This window comes from Candidozyma haemuli, assembly GCF_002926055.2.
Source record: "Candidozyma haemuli strain B11899 chromosome Unknown A_2014730914, whole genome shotgun sequence".
Classification (NCBI taxonomy): domain Eukaryota; kingdom Fungi; phylum Ascomycota; class Pichiomycetes; order Serinales; family Metschnikowiaceae; genus Candidozyma; species Candidozyma haemuli.
The window spans coordinates 638107-658383 of record NW_020289906.1 but is presented as its reverse complement, the minus strand read 5'-3'; the positions used below and the strand labels follow the sequence as shown (position 1 = coordinate 658383).

The 20277-nt window shown below is 45.4% G+C and overlaps 9 protein-coding genes and 1 non-coding gene across 10 annotated transcripts; 3 read left to right on the top strand and 7 right to left on the bottom strand. All coding sequences in view use genetic code 12, as the record gives it.

The window, feature by feature from the left end:
- Nucleotides 1–478: 478 nt before the first annotated feature.
- Nucleotides 479–1956, top strand: CXQ85_000288 (glutamyl-tRNA(Gln) amidotransferase subunit; the record flags this gene model as incomplete). The annotated part of the gene is made up of 2 exons (XM_025484040.1): nucleotides 479–1931; nucleotides 1952–1956. The coding sequence occupies 2 exons, from the start codon at nucleotides 479–481 to the stop codon at nucleotides 1954–1956; spliced, it is 1458 nt and encodes a 485-aa protein (XP_025342255.1).
- Nucleotides 1957–1995: 39 nt separating this feature from the next.
- On the bottom strand, nucleotides 1996–3216 carry STE3 (Ste3p; the record flags this gene model as incomplete). Its single annotated transcript, XM_025484039.1, has 1 exon — nucleotides 1996–3216. The coding sequence occupies one exon, from the start codon at nucleotides 3214–3216 to the stop codon at nucleotides 1996–1998; it is 1221 nt and encodes a 406-aa protein (XP_025342254.1).
- Nucleotides 3217–3638: 422 nt separating this feature from the next.
- On the bottom strand, nucleotides 3639–6959 carry CXQ85_000286 (uncharacterized protein; the record flags this gene model as incomplete). The annotated part of the gene is made up of 1 exon (XM_025484038.1): nucleotides 3639–6959. The coding sequence occupies one exon, from the start codon at nucleotides 6957–6959 to the stop codon at nucleotides 3639–3641; it is 3321 nt and encodes a 1106-aa protein (XP_025342253.1).
- A 548-nt stretch (nucleotides 6960–7507) lies between these two features.
- On the bottom strand, nucleotides 7508–8698 carry FAL1 (ATP-dependent RNA helicase; the record flags this gene model as incomplete). The annotated part of the gene is made up of 1 exon (XM_025484037.1): nucleotides 7508–8698. The coding sequence occupies one exon, from the start codon at nucleotides 8696–8698 to the stop codon at nucleotides 7508–7510; it is 1191 nt and encodes a 396-aa protein (XP_025342252.1).
- Nucleotides 8699–8807: 109 nt separating this feature from the next.
- CXQ85_000284 (putative uridine kinase) lies at nucleotides 8808–9536 on the top strand (the record flags this gene model as incomplete). The annotated part of the gene is made up of 1 exon (XM_025484036.1): nucleotides 8808–9536. One exon carries the CDS (start codon nucleotides 8808–8810, stop codon nucleotides 9534–9536), a length of 729 nt encoding a protein of 242 aa, XP_025342251.1.
- Nucleotides 9537–9578: 42 nt separating this feature from the next.
- Nucleotides 9579–13940, bottom strand: CXQ85_000283 (uncharacterized protein; the record flags this gene model as incomplete). Its single annotated transcript, XM_025484035.1, has 1 exon — nucleotides 9579–13940. The coding sequence occupies one exon, from the start codon at nucleotides 13938–13940 to the stop codon at nucleotides 9579–9581; it is 4362 nt and encodes a 1453-aa protein (XP_025342250.1).
- An 886-nt stretch (nucleotides 13941–14826) lies between these two features.
- CXQ85_000282 (putative aminopeptidase) lies at nucleotides 14827–16041 on the top strand (the record flags this gene model as incomplete). Its single annotated transcript, XM_025484034.1, has 1 exon — nucleotides 14827–16041. One exon carries the CDS (start codon nucleotides 14827–14829, stop codon nucleotides 16039–16041), a length of 1215 nt encoding a protein of 404 aa, XP_025342249.1.
- Nucleotides 16042–16155: 114 nt separating this feature from the next.
- On the bottom strand, nucleotides 16156–16566 carry RIM1 (Rim1p; the record flags this gene model as incomplete). The annotated part of the gene is made up of 1 exon (XM_025484033.1): nucleotides 16156–16566. One exon carries the CDS (start codon nucleotides 16564–16566, stop codon nucleotides 16156–16158), a length of 411 nt encoding a protein of 136 aa, XP_025342248.1.
- A 416-nt stretch (nucleotides 16567–16982) lies between these two features.
- CXQ85_000280 (uncharacterized protein) lies at nucleotides 16983–17705 on the bottom strand (the record flags this gene model as incomplete). The annotated part of the gene is made up of 1 exon (XM_025484032.1): nucleotides 16983–17705. The coding sequence occupies one exon, from the start codon at nucleotides 17703–17705 to the stop codon at nucleotides 16983–16985; it is 723 nt and encodes a 240-aa protein (XP_025342247.1).
- Nucleotides 17706–20030: 2325 nt separating this feature from the next.
- CXQ85_000279 lies at nucleotides 20031–20102 on the bottom strand. The gene has a single exon. It is a non-coding gene; the product is annotated as a tRNA-Trp (tRNA).
- Between the last annotated feature and the right edge of the window lie 175 nt (nucleotides 20103–20277).

The following is a 20277-nucleotide window of genomic DNA, read 5'->3' as shown; positions in this document are numbered from 1 at the left end:
GGAATGCCGTTTTTTAAGTTTCCAGAGGCAAGTATATGTTGATAGGATATGGCTAGTGTGTTAGGTAAGGCGCATCAGCCAGTACTGGAAGGTAACTATAAAGCACGGCACCAACGACTTTCAATTCTAAAGCGAAGTGTGAATTTCTGGTCTCTTATTGCTTCATTTTAAGAAGAACGTAAAAAAAAAAAAAAGAATACAAAACTCATTTTCTGAGGGTTTCGATTATCCAGTATCGGGCTACTTACTGGGTATGTCTCACTGTAATGGTTGCTTGGTGCCCTACCATTTACACCACTTTTCACCAAAAACCAACCAACAAGATGTTACTCAAATCTTCCTCTAAACCACAAACACCTATTTAAACTTCCTCTCTATATAATGTGCATTCCGGAATCTGCCCCACGTTCAACGGTCCAACCTTATATAGTTGCAAATTCCTGCACTGGAAATCGATGTATTCACTTATAGACTAGCAATGCTTCTTAGACGGTTACTGACCTGGACGCCCCAGCCAGGTTATACTTTCAAATGTGGGCTTGAAATACATACCCAGCTCAAGACGAACTTCAAGCTTTTTTCGCTATCGAAAAACTCCCCAGACTCGCCTCCCAATGCCAACACCAGTTACTTTGACTACGGGCTTCCCGGAACGTTTCCCCAGCTCAATCCCGAAGCTTTGCTTCTAGCTTTGAAGGCTGCTGCTGCTTTGAACTCGAATATCAGCGAATTGTGCCATTTTGATCGTAAGCATTACTTCTACCTCGACCAGCCAATGGGGTACCAATTGACCCAGCATCACAGACCATTGGCAAAGGATGGGGAATTGCAATTGAGCAAGAAGTACGATAACGTTAGTGAAGACCATGTTATACGAATTGAGCAGATCCAGCTTGAGCAGGATACGGGAAAGCTTAATTATAATGAGTACGATGAGGCAATCAGTGTTGACCTCAATAGGGCCAATGTTCCTTTGATTGAGCTTGTCACTAAGCCAGACTTTACTCATTTAGACCAGGTGAAAGCCTTTGTTAGAAAGTATTTGACGTTGATGTCTCACTTGGGCGTGTGCTCTGGTGACATGGAGAAGGGTGCTATGCGTTGCGATGTGAACATCTCTGTGAACGGTGGAAAGAGAGTGGAGGTTAAGAACTTGGGTTCCACATCTGAAGTGGTTGCTGCAGCAACTCATGAATACAATAGACAAGTCGAACACTTGAAGACTTCTGAAGAACCAATCGTTCAAGAGACGAGAGCATGGGACGGAAAAGTTACTTCCAGAAGAAGAGATAAGGAAGATGCAAACGATTACAGATACTTGCCAGATACTGAGATTCCCGGTGTGTTCTTGTCGCCAAACATCAAAGAAGAGATTCAAGCCATTCTTCCTGAGTTGCCAAATGAAATCTTGGAGAGGCTCACTCAGGAACCTTATGGTCTTGAAATCAAGCATGCACGTTTCCTCGTGGACAACATTGATGTCCTCCACTACTACTCAGACTTGTACGAATATGGATGCATAGGTGCTATGCTTCCAGTGAAGACCGTTAACAACTGGCTCATCCATGAATTGATTGGTGCTTTCCGCAAGTTAGACTTACCTTTCGACCGTACAGCCATTACCCCAAGAAGCTTTACTGAATTGATTGTGATGGTCAACAAGGACAAGATTACCTTCTCATCGGCTAAGCTTCTTTTGGTACAGCTCTTGCAGAGTTCTCCTGAGGAAAGACGCCTTCCAATCAAAGACTTGATTGAGAAGTACGACTTGGCTTCTGCTAGTGGCGTGGCTACTCACGATCTAGACGATGCCATCAATGAAATCTGCCGCAGTATTGTTGACCATAATGGTGACGTTGTGGAGAAAATCAAGGGCGGCAAGACTAACTCCCTTAACCACCTTATTGGCCTCGCCATGAAGGAAACCCTGGGTAAGGTCAACTCGAAAGAGTTTGAAAGAGTTTTCAAAAAACTTATCAATTAGTGGCTATTTATCTATTTGGGCACAACATGGAACTCAAAGTTTATATCTGTGTCTCCACTAATCTGGTCTTCGATGTCTGTTGACAGACTTTCGGATGGCTTCAACGCATACGTAACACCAATACTACTATCTTTTACCAAGGTATCTGGCAGGTTGAGTGGCCTTTCAGGCTCGCCAAATACAAGCTCTTTGTAGTCCTCCAACTCGTGCATAGTGGCCAAGGTAGCTTCAGTCTGGACAGTCTCCCTGGTAAGCTGCTTACTCTCGGTGTACTCAGTGGAAATGACAGGCTCGTCTCTGTTAAGTGATTTAGAGAACCTCTTGAATCCAATAAACACAAGGAAACGACGGTACATGGCAAGAGCATCAGTACCCAAACCAAAAAGAAGGAACGTACAGAAGGCAAGACAGATATTGATAATTGGCGAAGCAAGCTGTGACGTTCCATAGTCAAAAGCATAAATCGTACCCCAATATTCGTTATGAATATCCGACAAGCTGAACGTCAGCACGCCAAAGGTATCAGCAGCATTGACAAAGTTGTAGATAGCAAAAGGCACCAACACAAAGATAATAAGCAAGCTGAAAATCACCAACCGAGCAAACCGTCTTTGGTTAAGACCCGAGCCTGTGCATCTCAAGATATCCTTAATGTCTCTGCGCTTCTTAAGGTAGGTAACCAAGGTCAACAAGGCAAACACAAGAGCCACCACAGACCACACAAGGTTCCAGATTTGCACCAAAATAAGCGTCAAGTACGAATAAGCATAAGCAGCAAGACATCCACGGTACCTGAAAATAACATATCTAGTAGCCTGTACTATGATAGAAGTGCTCATGACAAAGATTGGTGTGGCCCAGCACATGGCAATATTCGTGAACAAGCGTCTTTTCGACTTGGCATCCAAGAACCTATGGTTTTCAGCTCTGATGATCATAAACAAATTGAACATCACCGTAGCAATACAAGCCAACTTTCCAGAAGAGGCTCCACTGGTAAGTCTCACCGTGACATCGCAGTAGCCTGGAGCAGTAGTAACCGTATCGAAATTATCACCACTCCAAATAAGAGCGTTTATAAAAGCAACAAGGTTTTCGTAGCAAAGCCAAAATATCAAACTGCACGCTGGAATGTTTCTTTGTTTGTGGTGATAGAAGAACGGTGGGATCAAGAGCACAAACGCTATGAATGAAAAAGCAGCTATCGACAGACCTTCAGCGTTGAGAGACATGATTATTTTGACTTATTGGGGGTATCTTAAAAAGCCTCTCAAGGCTGAATTCGTTACGTATTTATATTACTTGCATTGCATTAGTTCGGCAGAAGTGTTCCTGACTCTTTGGCGTAAATCTTCACTGGGTGTATGAGAAGTGCCATTGAGGGCCTAATAAGGTAACCACGCCCATAAGTACGAAGTGAAAAAATATCTAGTAAATGCAGACTGGTTAGAGGCTAAGGAAAGATGGAGGTGAAATTCCGTAGTGGTTTGGTCAGGAACGGCCAGACGAAAGGGGACTTCAATGGACATCTTCAAACAAGGCAAAGTACGATCCAAGAAAAATTACCAACTACGCTTTATGCAACTTACTTCTGAATAATATAATATATCGTATAGACCCCCTAGAAATTTTTTTGGCTTTTCTTTTTCATAAATTATGCAATGACAGACTTCAAGATCTCGTGGGATGCAATCACTGAAGCGTACTTCTGGTTCAAGAACTTCAACAAATCAACAACCTTGCGCTTGATCTCCTCGGTCTGGAACTGCTTCATTCTGTCAAGGTACTCCTCTCTGCCCAAAGTAGATTCTTCGATCAACTTAAGTCTCTCGGCCTCCTTCTGGAAGATCTCGGCGAAAACCTGGATCACTCTCTCGGACTGGCTGGCAATCATCTCGTTACCGCTCTCGTACAAACTGATGATCCAGGTCAAGATTGGAACGTTCTCCTCTGGAGCAGACTGCAATGGCAAGTGGCTGAGAAGAGCTGGCAAGACGTGCTCAAGAGGAATGGCAGCCTGGTTCTTCAAGGCCATTCTGGCAACACAGCCACAAGCGTTGGCGTTGGCTCTGTTGACAACGTCCTTGGTCTCCTGGTCGTCAACCTGGGCCTCCTTGTCGGATCTGCTCAACAAGTGGAACATCATCTGCAAGATTTGCTGGTACTGAGCAGAGAAGTCAACCTGGCACAATTCAATGATAACACCAACACCGTAGGCAGCGTTACCCTTGACCTCCAAGGACTTGTCGTTAGATAATCTGTCGCTGAACACCTGCATCAACTCTTGGGCATATGGGTTGGCATCCTTCAAACCAACAGAGATTTCAGCCAAAGCACCGATGGAGCTGACTCTCTTACCCTTGGACTTGGAAGTAACATTAGAAAGGATAAGACCCTTGAAGGTTTCAAAGACCTTGACAAAGTCAGGACCCAACTTCATGGAGAGGACGATCAACACTTCCAAAGCAGATTCGTACATCAAAGCCTCGGTCTCAGAAGCATCTTCACCTTCCTCAACTGGCTCCTCGTCGTCAATCTGAGATGGGTGCTCCTTCTTCAAGAGGTCCATCAAAGAAGCACACAACTTCTCCAAAGAACCAGTGTCAGATGGACCACTGGTGACAGCGATAGCACCGAACTGGTTAAGAGCTTCACAGATGTTGTCTAAGTCGCAACCAGCCAAGGTGATCTCGAACTCAGACTCCAAGTTGCTAACAGTAAGTTCTCTAGCCAGCTTGATCAACTCCAAGATTGGACCGTCAACGTATGGTTGTTGAGGGATACCAATTGGTGGCTTGTAGTTTTCGCCGTAGGTGGCCTTAAACATAGCACGGACGATCTTCCAAAGAGCGTTCATGGCAGCCTCTCTCATACCGTAGGAAACCTCAATCTGTTCAGACAAGGTAGCAATGGCATCTGGGACGTACTTACCGAAAGCACTACCAGTACCCATGGCCAATTCAGCAAGAGCAACAGAGGCAATCTCCTTTTCGATGGTGATACCAGTGTTGACCTTAAACTTGTCACCAAGGTTCTCCTCGTCTTCTTCAAGAAGACCCTCAGCATCCTCTTCGTCAAGGTTGAAGGAGAACTCTTCCTGGTTCAAGCACTTCAAGATTTGAGGAACAATGTTGTCCAAGAAGTCAGCGAAAGCTGGACCGTAGACCTTAGCCATGTTGGAGATGAAAGCGAAACCAGACTCTCTGATTCTAGCATGCTCAGAGTTGATAGCAACATAGGCAGCCTCAACCAATGGCTTGGCGTAGGTAGAGAAAGACTCGGAACCAACAGCTCTGGCCATGGTAGAGATGTTCTCGAAGGTAAGAGCTCTCAACTCGATGTCCTCTTCAGACATACCCTCGGTTTCACCAGCATTCTGGATGAATGGCTCCAAAGCTCTAACAGACTGGTGGAAGTATGGGGTGAAACCCTTACCGGAAGCAAAGGCGGTAGAACCAATGGCAGAGACAATGGCAGACTTCAAAGAAGAAGAGTTGGCCTGCTGCAACATAGCAAAGAACTTCTCCATCAAAGGCGAGACGTACTCAGCAATAGCATCGTGGCCCATGAACTCAATGACACCGTCCAAAGCGTAACAAGCGTGCTTGTAGGTCATGACGTGAGCAGCGTTGTTGATGATCTCAACGAGGAGAGGCAAGAACTCCTTGTGGTAGTCAGCAATGTTGTCTTGCAATTCAGAGGACAACTGAGCCAAAGCTCTGGTGGCAGCGACCCTAACGATGATCTCTGGGTCCTGCAAACCTCTAATAATAATAGGAACAAGCTTGTTGACCTGAGTGCCCAAGAAGTCTGGAGCACCAGAGGAAGCAACACCAATACACAAAAGGGCAGCTCTTCTGGCGAACTGGTCCTTCGAGGAGACCTGGGCCTCCAAGTTCTCGAAGAATGGGTTGATAACCTGGGAAGGAGGCAACTCACCAGACAAGATGGCCATCAAACGCAAAGCCAAAGTGGAAGGAACGTTTTCTTCATTCTCGTTCTCCTCATCCTCGTTGTTCAACTCATCGTCAGCGTCAACCTCCTCAGAAGCGATCTTAAGAGCGACAAGAGTAAGGGAAGGACCCAAGTTGTTGGAAACAATCTTAGACTTTCTCATGGAAACAACGGAAATCAAGAATTGCATGGCCATACATCTAATGTCCTCGTCCAAGGACTGGTTGGTAGCGATCTCAACGACAAACTGGATCAAACCGACAATCTGATCGCCCAACAACTTGTTGTCCAAGAAAATCAACGAGTTGAACACGTTAAACACAGACTTGGTCTGTTCGGCGTCGTCAGCCTCGATGGTTTCCTTAAGCACCTGCACCATTCCTGGAATAGAGTTCTTGAACTTGTTGGCGGTGGCAGGGTTCATGTCGACCTCTTCCTCGATGTACTGGGAAAGCACCTCCAAGGACATGGTAGCGTTCACTCTAATATCTCTAGAGCCCTGCTGTTGCAACAAGTTGGCGAAAAGAGTGACAAAGTCGTCCAGGTGAGGACCAAGAGAAGGAATCTGGGTCTCCAACAAGGTGAACAAAGTGTACACGGCCATATCCTTGGTCTGGGCGTCGTTCTCGTTGACAGCGTTCACCAAAGTAGGCAACAAGTCAGGCCACGAGTTGTTCTCCAACTCGATCTCTCCAATAGCAGCAACAACTCTAGCAGAAGAGTGTCTGATCAACTTGTTCTGCTGGGTGAAAGTGTTCTGCAAAAGAGCATTCTTGATCTGTGGCTTCAACGAAGCATCCACAGCCTCCCACTTGGTGGGCACAAGCTTACGGGCCTCCACAGCTGCCAACTGCTTGATCTGATCCTGGCTAGCATTCTGCAAAATGTGAAAGAGAGAAGGCAACGCCAATGGGTTCAGGTAAAAGTCCTTCGACAATCTGGCGGTCGCCAGCTTCACAGTAGCCGGCGCAAACGTCTGCTGGAGCGTTTCCTCCAAGGCAGCGAGGTATTGAGTGTCCATACTTGGAGAAGATGGGATTGTAGACTGGAAAAAAATTATGATGTACCGGTATCGCGATTTGTAGTGCGATGCCCTCGTGTGCAGAGCTGGCCTGAGGAAGCGAGAGAAGAGGTACGAAGATGGGGAGGGTTTGGTGGTGCTGGTTTGGTGATTTGGTGATTTCGAGTAATGTGATTGGCTGGTTGGTGTTGGTTGTATTTGGCTTTTTTTTATTTTTTTTTTGGTTTATTTGTTGGTGTTGTGGGTATAGCTTAGTATAGTTCACTGGAAGCATCGCATGAGATGAGATCCGTGGGATCGTGCCTACATGAACATGTTCAAGTGGACAGTGTACATTTGAAATGAAAAAATTACTGGAAAGTTTATATTACTTATTTTGAGCCTTAGATTTTCTCCAAATCAGCCTTTGGCTGTCTATAATAGTGTCTATGGTTGGTGCAATGTGACTTCGATGTCTAGCAATTTCGCAGCCATTCATGCAGCCAGAAGTCTCCAGTAACGAAGAAGCTAAGGAAGCTCTATCTCAATTACCATCACCTTCGCTCTCTTTAACCGCCAAAGTCCATGGGCATCTCACGGATCTTGATCTTGTAGTACCTCTGCAAATCCTTAAACTCGTCTCTATCCTCCTTGGTCAACAAATTGATGGCTTTACCTTTTCTACCAAAACGGCCAGAACGACCAATTCTGTGGACGTAGTTCTCCTTATCCAAGGGTAAATCGTAGTTGATCACCAACGAAACTTGCTGGACGTCAATACCACGGGCCCACACATCGGTGGATATAAGCACACGGGAGTTTCCCGAACGGAAATCGTTCATGATCAGGTCTCGTTCGTCTTGTTTCATGTCTCCATGCATGGCCACCACGGCAAAGTTGGCCTTTCGAAGCTGTTCTGCTAGCCATGTCACCTTCATCTTTGTGTTGCAGAAAATAACTGCTTGTGTGATGGTCAAGTTGTCGTAGAGATCACATAGAGTGTCAAACTTCCACTCTTCCTTCTCACACTGAATGTAGTATTGCTTGATACCTTCAAGAGTGACATCCTCCCTTTTCACAAGAATTCTAACTGGATCAGTGGTAAACTTCGATGTCATCTCGAGAACCTCTTTCGTAAGCGTAGCACTGACAACCACAACTTGTACCGTCAGCGGTAGTTGCCTGTAAATCTCATAAATCTGTTCTTTAAATCCCTTGGTCATAAGCTCATCAGCTTCATCTAGAATAAGCATCTTAACACTTCTGGTCTGCAAATGTCTTCTTTTGATCACATCAAGCACACGTCCTGGCGTACCACTCACAATATGCTGGCCCTGGCCAAGTTTCTTAGTATCCTCGCCAACCTGCTTACCACCAGTGCAAGCATGAGTATGGATATTCATATAATTGCCCAAGTTCATAATAACATTATTGATCTGTGTAGCCAACTCTCTAGTGGGAGAAAGCACAAGCGCCTGGGTCTGTCTCATCTTCGGCTCGATCGCCTGTAACATGCCAATAGAAAACGTGGCCGTCTTACCAGTACCCGACTGGGCCTGGGCAATGGTATCTTTTCCAGATATAATTTGCATAATAGCTCTGCTCTGGATAGCAGATGGAGCCTCAAAGCCATATGAGTATATGCCCTTAAGTAGATCAGGCTTAAGCTTCATGCCCTCAAAAGTACTATGTACTTTGATATTCTTCGACGACTTTACCGAAAACTCAAGCTCATCGTCTGCAGCCCTATCGAAATCCATTTTTTCTCGTATACTCTGTAGAAGATCAAGTATGCTTCTCCATCACCATATCTCGCGATGCCATCGCACCTCTATGCCTCACTGCTCCACCAACTAACCACTCTATACAATGAACTCCAACGCTGTAGTGGTACTCATTGGAGGAGGCCATGCTGCTGGAAAACGTACTACTGCTCGGTGGATTAAAGAGGATCTTGGGAAGGTTGTTTCTTCGCCTTTGGAGGTGGAGGTGATAGATATGGATGATTATTGCAATCAGAAGAGCCTTTCGGTGGGACAGGACCACGATAAGAATTCGGCTATAACTGTGACTGCCAATCGAGCCGTGGAGCTGCTTAAACCGTCCAGGTTTGATTTTGCTGCTCTACAGCGTCATATAGAGGAAGCTACGGCTGCGCTGTCGAGTCTAACTAAGGTGATCATTGTCCATGGTCTCTATGCTTTGTATGAAAAGGCCATTAGGGACCTTTCTCAGATCAAGGTATTTATTAGTGGTGATGCTGATGCTAGACTTATTCGCTGGATACGAAGAGACGTGCTTGGCGAGGTCAAGAAGGCACAGTTGGAAAATATCATCAATGCCTACTTGCACGGTGCAAAGCAGGAAATGAATGATTACATTTTCCCTACTAAAGAGCAGGCTGACGTTATTATGCCTCGTGGAGCGGAACCTAACGCAATTGCGTTGATTGTGGATGGTCTTCTTCCTTACTTGGGTCCTCTTGCAAACGAAAGAATGCCTGAACCTACGAGCTCTAACATCTTACGTCCTTCAGACCACTCCTTCAAGAACGAAAAGTTCGACGCCCAGAAACGGAAGTACTACGATGTGGCGTGATGCTTTACTTCTATATTAATGCTAATGACTTACCAAAATCCCCTAGATGAAGGTCTTGTGTAACCTGACCCACTTGTCAATAGGATCATTCTCCACCAGATACTCCGTCAAGCTGGCAATCTGCTCGCCGTCAACAGCGTCCTTGAGCTTCTTGTCGTTGTTGTACCACTTGCGAATCAAGTAGACCATCTCAGACGTCTTGAGGTATTGCGTGAATCCGCTGTAGACTTCGTATGAGTTGTGTTCAATGAGTGACTTCACCGAGATGTACAACTTTTCATAAGGAATCTGAGCTTTAAAGAACATCTCGATCACAGCACCGCGAGGAGGCGTTTGCGTGGAAGCATCTTCCTCGATTGCGTTTTGGATATACTTGCAAACCATCTTGATCAACCGGTCAACGGGGAAAACGAGGTCGTTAGGAGCCAAACTCAAACCAACAGGCACAATCTTATCGCTGATCATCTGGTAGAGTGGGACGTTATTGCTCTTTTCAGTCATGAAAGTATGGAAGATCTTCTCGAAAAAGAATTCCCATCTCTTAAAGATTTCGTCTGGATTCTTGTAGTCAGAAACCTTGAAGATTGCAAAGCAAATTTCGTAGTATCCCAATGGGTCAGCGTATTCGTTGAACAATTCACTGGCACTCTGAATCTTATTGTTTAAAGCATCCGAAGCAAGCTTCTTGTTCTCTGCGTTGATTCTCTTGTCACTCTGGATGATAGTCAAAAGGTTGAGTTGGACGTTTGCAACGTCAAAAAGTTCATGAACCAAGTTGGAAAGATGGATCATCTCTTGTCTCAAGTTTGGTGGGCAAGTACAATTGCAGAACCCATTGGCTCTGGAAAGAAACTCAATTCTCTGGTTAAGTGGAATGGAGAAATCAGAGATCGCCAATGAGTATAAGATTCTAGCAGCCGCAAAGTAGTTCTCTCTTCTAGCATGGTAGAGCCAGAGAAGCTGTGTCAATTCAAGGTCCTTTTGCGAAACTTCTTCCAAGAACGGCAAGATGTATGGGGTTTCCACATCCAAAAGTCTCTGCTTGTAGCCCTGGTTGATAAACCACTGGTAGAACTCGTAGTGGAACTTTTGGTCAGTAGATGCAAAACATGTCTCATAAGTGGCGTCTCTGACATCCATGAACTCTCTCATCATAAGCTGGTTCTTGGATTCCTCGATCTTCAAAGCATTGACGTCAAGGCGGGTCAAGATCTTGAAAACGAGGTCGTAAAGCTGCATCCGTTTCTTATTGTTTATTTCAAGCTGGTTCTTGAAACTATCAACCTTGTTGTCACCATTAGTTATCAAGGCAGATGATTGAGCATTAGAAACGGTGTAGCATTTCTTTGCAAGCTTCAATACGAACTGGACAGCTCCAGTGTAGAACTCCAACGTAAGCATAATGTTAAGTGCGTTCTCGATGTTCTCCAACGTGAGAGAGTCAACAGCCTGTTCAAATAAGCTAATAGCGTTGTTCAAACATTTCACCTTCAACTCACTGTCTCGGTTTCCAATGTTCTTTGCTTTCGTCAAGTTTTCGATAGCCTTAAAGATGTAGACATCATCACTTGAACAGAACGAAGCACATCTACCCTGAAGAGACGAAGCAATCGAATCAATCGAGCCGCCCTTGAGTATGTTCTTGTTGATGATGGATGACAAAAGATCCTTGATAAGGCCCTTCACCTCTTGAGTTGGAAGCAACAAGTCCCTGAAAGTCAATCTCAAGAAATTAACCTGGTTAGTAAGAGACAAGAACTGGAAAATGTCGTTGAAGTTCTTCTGGTCGCTCTGAGTTTCCTCGATGAGAACCATAAGGAAGGATAATGCCTCCTTCATTGAGTTCAAACATCTGACAATCGACGTAAATGCAATATGTTCTGCTCTCATGCAAACTTCGTTTTCCAACTTCGTAGGATCAGAGCTGTAGCTTGGGGCATTAAGACCAGGAATGTCATTCAGATTATCATTGAAGAACTCCAACAAGACGAAGACTGAGCCAATAAAGAACTCCACCTGGTCCTTAGTCATAGAAAGACCCTTCACGATAAGGTTGCCCTCCTTCAAGGACAGCACTTCCACCGAACCATCATTAAGCATCTTGATATGCGGAAGAGGCGTGAAGACCTTCTTGTTCCAAAAATCTCTGAAAAGTCTAGAGATCAAGAGACAAGTACCATAAAAGCGATCACTCAACACAACTTGTTCCACCATACGCTTCGAATCAGATGGCTGAAGTGGCAAATGGGATGGACCAGAAGAAACGGTTGATGCATTTTCAGAAAGCCTAGCATTGTTACCAGCGTGCGAGAACAACATGGATGCTGTCTTGTGGAACAAGTCCTTTCCACTAAAGTATCCCTGGGAACATGACAAGTAAAGCAATGTGGAGCACGTTTCCTCGTATCCATTTTCCTCAATAAAGTTCTCGAGTACCTCGTCCTTCAATGAACTTATGATTTGGTCCGATGTCTTGAACTGGTAAACAAGAATACCGTAGTTAGTCAATACAGCGAACTTGAGCGGTTTCTTGCTATACTGCGATGCAAGGACATTTGCATAGCCATTTGGTGTATCGGTCGCATTCATCGATGGTGTCAATTGAACAATATCATGGATGTAGATTGGAGAGCCGTCCTTAGTCTCAACTTGAGCAGCAACCTTGACGAATTCGGCATCTTCAACAAGTTTGTTGTTACGTTTGAGGTAGCCATAGTTTGTGGAACTAACGAACAACTTGTCTGAGCCCTTAGTTTTCTTAACAGCCAAGAAGACACCTGGACTTATTATTTTGGAGAATTTTGTATTCTTTAAGAGCTCGGAGTTTTGTTGATTTTTGACCATAGTAGCAACATACAGCTGAATTCTGGTGATATGGTCTAGCTCAGGGTTCATTTTGGTAACCTCGTCTGATGGTGGGAACTTCACTGTGACCAAATTCAATCTGATGGAAGAAGCGAACCTCGATGCGTTAGACATGAATGACGAATAAGAACCCAAAGATCCAAGGCGTAAAAGAATTCTGAAACCAAAATTCGTCGTGGCAATAAGAGAAATATTATTGGATTCTTTTGGCGAGACGGGTTGTATGCTGACAATTCTGAACTTCAGGAACGACTTGATGTTTGCGTGATTAGTGTACATGGTGGAAACAGCTCTGAAGAACTCGTTTGGAGTAAACTGGTTGTGCTGGGAGAACTCTTTCTGGTTAGGAGCCAACTTGTAGATCCTGATAATGGATTTGTTCGAAAGAGTGTATAATACATTTCTGTCACCATCAACGGAGATTTCCACGATGCTTTCAGGGATTTGGTTGGCCTTGCTATTGTCCTGGGCACCAGCCTTGTGATGTATGTCGGTATGCTCAGAATTAAATAGGTCGAAGCCTCTCATTTTGCCAATCGGGAGGACAGATGATAAGCCGCTCTTGGTGAGGCAGACTTTATCACATCTGTTCTTGATGAAAGATGCGTTCGAATGGTATTCCAACTTCCACACATTAACTCCATCACTCTCACCAGAAAAGTAGACCTCGTGCGTGAGTTCATTGAATGCAAACTTGTTAATCATGAGACCCTGGACATTAACTGAAAGGTTAGGATTAAATACTTCCAAGTTATTAAGCAGCTGGTCGTACTTGACCACGTAGATATGGATGTCCATGGTCGTTGCTATCAAAAGCAAGTGGTTAACGTCAGCCACAAACACGCCAGGCTTAGGCTTAACAAGTTTAACCGTCAAAATCGAATGACGAATCTGGTCTATGGTGAGAAACTGGGAAGACTTGTTGAATGACGATTGAGGCAACTTATAGTTCCAGAACACCAACTTGTTGTCCACGGCGATCCAGGATCTATTAATTTCAGGCATAAGGCCCATATTCATCAGACACTCGGTCAAGTTGGTCTCTTCAAAGAATTTATCAGGGAGGTCTAGTTGGGAGACCTTTTCAAAACGGGAGAAATGGCCCAAGCCGTTTTCTTTATCGAAAAAGTAGTTATCCAAGTTATTGTTGTTGCCCTTATTCAAGTATGGTTCTCCGTACAAATCGCCAGGAGTCATTGAGTCGATTCTGATCAAGTCAGTGATAAACTTGGAACCGAGTCTCAAAGGCGGTAGGTTTTCAAAGTTAGGTACACTGATCTTATAGCTCACTTCACCAGCAGTCTCGAGAGCCTGAGGAAGCAAAAATCTCTGGGACATGACCGAACGAGAATCACCGTTAGCATTGGAACCCGTTTGGTTTTGCTGAAACTGAAGCGTGCCCACAGAATCGTCAGCTGGCTTAATGGTAGGCGTAATGTACTTTGAGTTTGCCTGGCCAGGACCTGATTGGCCGCCATTGGCAGCGTTTCCATTCTGAGAGAATGGTTTTCCCGGAAGCACAGAGGCCAAAAGACTCATTGGTGAAAGAAGTTAGCCGGGATTGGACGTCTTTGGAGTGCTTTCGATGAGAGATGTTTATTTGGATCTAGTTAGAAAAAAATCACTGGCACTAGGGCTCTGTGCAGTGCGCACGACCAGAGCTCCAGAGGGTACCAATAAACCTGGTGGGCCGAGATAGTTTGGGGAGAAAGAGTGCTTTATGTGGTTACTGAAGGGTGGAGGATTGTAGATATAGCTTTTTTTTTGGGTTTTAGGAGGCTTCTGGGGCAGAATTGGTGGACATTGGTCAATCGCAATGGTTGCGAAAACTGGTACTGGTAGGTCTAACTATGGGCAGTGGAAAGCACTCAGTTTAAGGAATATATATATGTATTTAAGAGAGGACTTGTGGCTTTCTTGAGGTTTTGAATAGCCTAGTTATATACCTCGGTTTGACTTTTTTTGGAATTGACATCCACTGCCAGTCCATAGCCAGCCTTCCATACTAGCAGCTAATGAGAGATACCCAAACAGTTCCATTGAAATCCAGCTAAAACCTGATTTTCAAAAGCATCCTTGTATCCCTTCATTTCACCAAAACACATACCAAATTCCATAGTTCCATCTTCTTTGTACTACTCATTACTCTCCCTCCTATTCTCATCCCTCCACTTACTATTGGCTGCGAAATCCAATACTCTCTGTGAACCCACAAGGGCCAGCTATTTCCACCAGACCACCATAAATCCCAATAAAAACCATCAAATCCTCCCCAATTCCACCCCCTTAACACCCTCCAACCTTTATTTCCACCAACAAAACCCCATCCCCCAACTTGTTTCAGGGTCTCCCCACTGACTCTGGTCCACCTTATCTCGCACTATTCTTGCCTCACTATATCCCCACACATACTACCACTTCTTCCATGAAACTCACTACTTTCGTTGCTACGTTTGCGGCTGCCAACGCCATAAGCTTCAATGTGTATGATAACCTCTTCCACTCGTCCGTGCCAGACAGAATTTTGAAGGTGGCCGAGGACTCGTACATTGCTGCTTCTGAAGCTGATAAGCTTAGACTCAGAAGAGAAGGAAAGCGGTTTATTGATGTTACTGACAGTTTGCCTGTTCAGGAGGCTGTGAACAAGGGGATGGTTGCCCAGACTGGACGTGGCGGTGGTCTTTTTTCGTGGCTTGGAAAGAACTTTGAGTCGCTTAAGAGACCTATCCCTAAGTACAACTACCCTACTGAAGCCACCCAAAAGTCCATTGTGGATCCGCTTTTGAAGAAGATTGATATTGAGGACGTCAAGGCCCACTTGGCTAAGTTCTCGTCTTTCTACACTCGTTACTATAAGTCAGACACTGGGTTAGAGAGTGCTAACTGGTTGCATGAAACCATTCAAGGTATCATTAAGGTGCTTCCAGAAGATGCTGTGAGTATCAGAAAGTTCAAGCACAACGGCTGGGACCAGTACTCTATTGCGGTTTCTATTAAGGGCCAGGTCGAAGATAAGGTTGTGGTTGGAGCCCACCAGGATTCCATTAACCTTCTTTTCCCTACTTTGCTTAGAGCTCCAGGTGCCGATGACGATGGATCTGGAACTGTGACTACTCTCGAAGCTCTTCGTTTGGTAAGTAAGGCAATTGCCGCCGGTGATTTCACTCCTTACAACACTTTGGAGTTCCACTACTATTCTGCTGAAGAGGGAGGATTGCTTGGCTCCATTGACGTCTTTTCCCAGTACTCTGCTGAGAACGCCACCGTCGTGGGTATGCTTCAGCAGGATATGACTGGTTACACTGCTGGTACGACTGATGCTGGTGTCGAGCCACACTTTGGGTTGATTTCAGACTACACATCAGTTGACCTTAACGATTTCATCAAGTTGATCGTGAAGGAATACTGTGCCATTCCTTTCCATGAGACTGAATGTGGCTACGCATGCTCAGACCATGCCTCCGCTTTGGAGAACGGCTATCCAGCCAGTTTCTTGATTGAAAGTGAGTTCAAGTACACCGCCAAGCAGATCCATCTGACTTTGGATACCATGGATCGTTTGGACTTTGACCATATCAAAGAACACGTCAAGTTGACTGTTGGATACGCAATCGAGTTGGCCCTGGCCAAGAAGTTGTAAATGGGGGTTTATAGGAGAGAATAGGCAATGGATAGCGTAAAGAGAACCATCAATGTATTATTCTACAGTATATCAATTAGTGGGTATATTCATATAGGCCAGACATCAGTGTCCTTAAGCACTCTCGCCCTCCTCCTCGGTGATCTTCTTAGGGAAACGAACAACGTGGAAAGAAGTCTGTCTCAAAGAAGTAACAATCTTGCCCTCACCGTTGGAGTCGACAATCTCTCTCTGTCTCACGTCAGCCTCAACGAAAAGACTAGCACCAGCTCTCAAGTGGTTCTGGAAAAAGTTGACCAGCTTCTCGTCAAACACAGACAAGTTGTACCAGTCAGCCTGGCCATTTTCAGCCTGAGGGTTGTATCTGTTGACAGCCAACGAGTAGGTAAGGAAAGGAACGCCATCCTTGGTTTCTCTGGTGTTGATGCTGCCGACGTTACCAAGCAATTGCATCTTGGCGAAGTGGGAGCGAGCAGCCGAGGTGGAGAAGGAACGGGCAATGGAAGAAGCTTGGGATCTCAACATGGTAATTGGTATTATAGTGTTGATGGTGTTTGTTTTAACGGTTTCCAGTTGGTGAGTCGCGCTGGCTGGTAATACACGCCTAAAAGAGATTAATGTCGCGCCTAATTTGGCGAGCCAGACCGTGGTGGTGAATTAAATTAAAGCTTAAATATGTATAGCAAAGATATGAAGGAAAGACGCTTCGGTATCTTTGAGTAAGGGGGACTGGCAAGAAAGGGGGTTGAGTTAGAGACGTATGCGGCTCGGCTGGTCCAGGGGGAGGACCATCTCCGTATCGCCGAAGAATGCTTCCCTCCAGCCGTTGTAGCAGCTTGCTATTGCGCTTATCTTCCGCAAGCCCTAGGGCCCTTTGCTAGGCTCAGCCTATGAAGTCATAAATCTGTTCCTCTTGCACCCGCCGGCGGGTGGCTTGCGGTTTATATATCGTTCCACGAGGAGCCTCCGCCACACATCACCATGGAGCTGGAGGTGGCCGTGTCGGAATACTCGACATCACGGAAACCGACCGAAGGCTGGGTCCTCGCCAATGTGTTGATAATGTAGTCGTTGACCAAAGTGCCCAGCGTACTGAGCAAGTTCTGCCACTGTAGCACCTGGAGCAACCGCGTGATCAAGTCCTTATCAACCGGAGCACCTTTCTTGGTAAGCAGCTTGCGTAATATGGCGCTGGCTCTCTTGAACCGCATATACTCTGCCTTGGACATGTTTTCAAAATATGTGTCGCCATAGTACGCTGGCACCCGCCGGAGTATCGACGTGTCCAAGAGCTTGGTGACCAAGTCCGAATCCAAGTCCCAAGATGCTATGTTATCTGATACCGCTGCGGCATCTGTGGCATTCTGCCACTGGTCTATACGAGACGAAAGTGAAGGCTGGACTTCGTCAATGAGCTCATCGTTATCTGTCTCTTCACTCTCGTGGCTTGCTTCGCTCTCGTTATCAGAAACAGCTTCACCTGACCCTTCAGTGGTAAGCGGGTTGGTCGTAGAAAACAGTATCACATCGTTATCCACTCTATCTGGGTTAAAAACCACCCACAGCGACTGGGACTCTGAAAGAACAGCAGACTCAGTCTCTTCTGGCACGGTGTGGCGTACTGATACTCTGCGCCTAGTTTCGTAGGCCGGGTTGAACGCCATATTTCCAGTCTAAACAAATAACGGTAACAAAGTGGTCAAAAAACCTTAAAAATCGTGAAGGAATGTTGGTATGCTTTTTTGGCAAAAGGGGCGGCAGAAGGTGTGGTATTTATGGACCTCAGAGGGAAACAGAAAAAGACAGAGAGAGGCACATTTCCCGTGATCCCTTATCGGTGCGTACTGCACTCACCGCGCGGGTTCCCTCCAGAATGTAAGGTGAGCCACCAGCGAGTCTGGTGGTGTCAAGACCGATGTCGCTCCGGACAACCAAGGCCGATACGGGTCAGCGCAAAGGGGACCCAACAATGTGAGAGAGGTTTAAGAGAATTTGGTTATACGAGTATACGAGGGAGAAATAAAAAAGCGTTTATTCCGTTCCGTTGGGGAATTTTTTCGTAGGCCCACAGCAAACGTCCTTGTCTGTTTCAGCAAGAGTCATTTTCGGTGCAACGGCCGCACCTCTCTTATCAGGAACTGCCAGGGACAAAAAGATATGGAATTAGAGAAGCAACAAGTTTGGGTCCTCAGGTGGTCACTTCATGCTTTTTCAAAATGACAAGATCTCTTTTTATGTCTTTGCTGGTGGAGATGTGTGGTCATACTGACTGTCTAGTCAGTTCTTGCTTTACACTTTTCAGTGCTGTATGACACATTAACGTGAAATGTGCATGCCCATGTTGGGACGGCTGGCCCAAAAGTAGAGAAGTAGGGATTTTGGAGTTTAGATGCGTTTAAGTGGAACGGAGCGAGTTAAAATGGCTGCAAACGCCGAAATGGCCTAGCTGTGTGGATGCTTGATCTACTACAATCTACGCATTTTGCACCCAAACGGTACCCATAAAGACCATCAGTATTGTCTTTTTCTTTGCACTTCTAGAAACCCAATAAGCTTCGTTTGGGTTGGAGATTCTTCGCTGTGACACCTTCCACAGCAATTGGATGTCTCTTGACGTCTCTTGACGTCTCGTGTGGCGCAGGTTCCACGCATAGTCCACCCCAGCCACTCCACCGAGCAACCACACATTCAGGGACGTAGAATTACGTAGCAAGGGAGATCCACGTGGGGTCTATGTAGTGGGATTTAGCCTTTTTCGACTTCTTTTGTTGAATAGCTGGGACCATGGCACGGCTGTGAAATGGCTGCGAAAAAGGTGTGTTCTGGAAGTGTGGATCAGCACCACAATGCCATGCCCAGAACGCCGAACAAACAGATCAATGGAGGTGGCCTTGCTTGTTTGATGAGATGAAGGTGAAGACAAGAGTAGGAAATAGAAGAAAAAGAAAGAGAAAGAGAAAAAGACCAACTGAGTTAACTACCCATTTCTCAGTCACCAGCCAGTCCCCAACAACCAGTCCATCCTCCAATCCACCAATCCACCAAAATCCAACTTCCCTACCTTTCCCAGTCACTCTCTCCAAGCCCAACTAAGAGTCAAATCCCTAACCCAACCCAATACCTCACCAGCCCCATCTCTCCAACTTCTCATCTCTACACTTCCTCTTAGACAATGGCTTGGTCACCTTTAGCCTCCCATTGACCGCCGATCGCCCTCCCCTCCAAACAAACAAAACAGCAAAACGCCAAAACATCATCTTCCTCTTCTTTTCCCCTTCCCCTACTTCTTCTCCCCACTTTCTGTTCCACCTCGGCTGCAAAAGAGAGGCACCCTCTGTTGCTCACTATAAATACAGTGCAGTTTCCCCAGTTGCCCCAAAAAACATATACCTTTCACAAAAGACCGAAAACGTCACCGCGACGAATCCACCCCTCTCCATCAATGGCATTCTTCTGCTGCTTGTTTTCTTCTTCTTTTTCTTCCTCCTGTTTTACCTTTTCCCCTCTACATTGTCACTTCTTTCTTTACTTACCTTTGTTGCTTTCCCCACTGGATGTTTGGATCTGGATCTGTCTGGTCTGCTTCGTTGCCTGCCCTGGAGGTTAGGATCTGGTGGATTACCCGCAAAAAAGAGGTTAGAAAATTTTCTGACACTTCGCTTCGCAACCGATATCTATCTTTTTTTTTAGATGAAGACAAGGAAGGAAAAGACACCTTATCAATATTAGTCTTTATTTTTGTCTTTTCTTTTCTTTACGTATTTCTTTGGCAACCTGCCTGCGTTTGGACATCGAAAGAGGCCTTTGGATGTGTAAACATGGGCTGGTTGGCCTCTTCTCTATACGCCTATGCGCTTATGATGATAACTTCCATGACTGACAAATGTTGGAGATATTAATATAATCGAAATTAGTCTTTCACCCCTATCTGAAACGCAAGGCAATCTTTCTTTAACTTCTCTTCTTACCAAAAACTGAGGCAAAAAGTATGACACGGACAGGAATCGAACCTGCAACCCTTTGATTTGGAATCAAAAGCTCTGCCATTGAGCCACCGCATCATCTACAGTACTTCTAGATTGTGGTTTGACCTGTTCGTCATTTTGGCAGGACCTTACAAATATACAAATTTTATTACACCAATCGATTCTCCATTGTTTCACGAGTTTATTTCTGGTCCCCAAATTAGCCAAATCCGCGCCGTTCTTGAGATACAAGCGTTTGAAATATCCATAG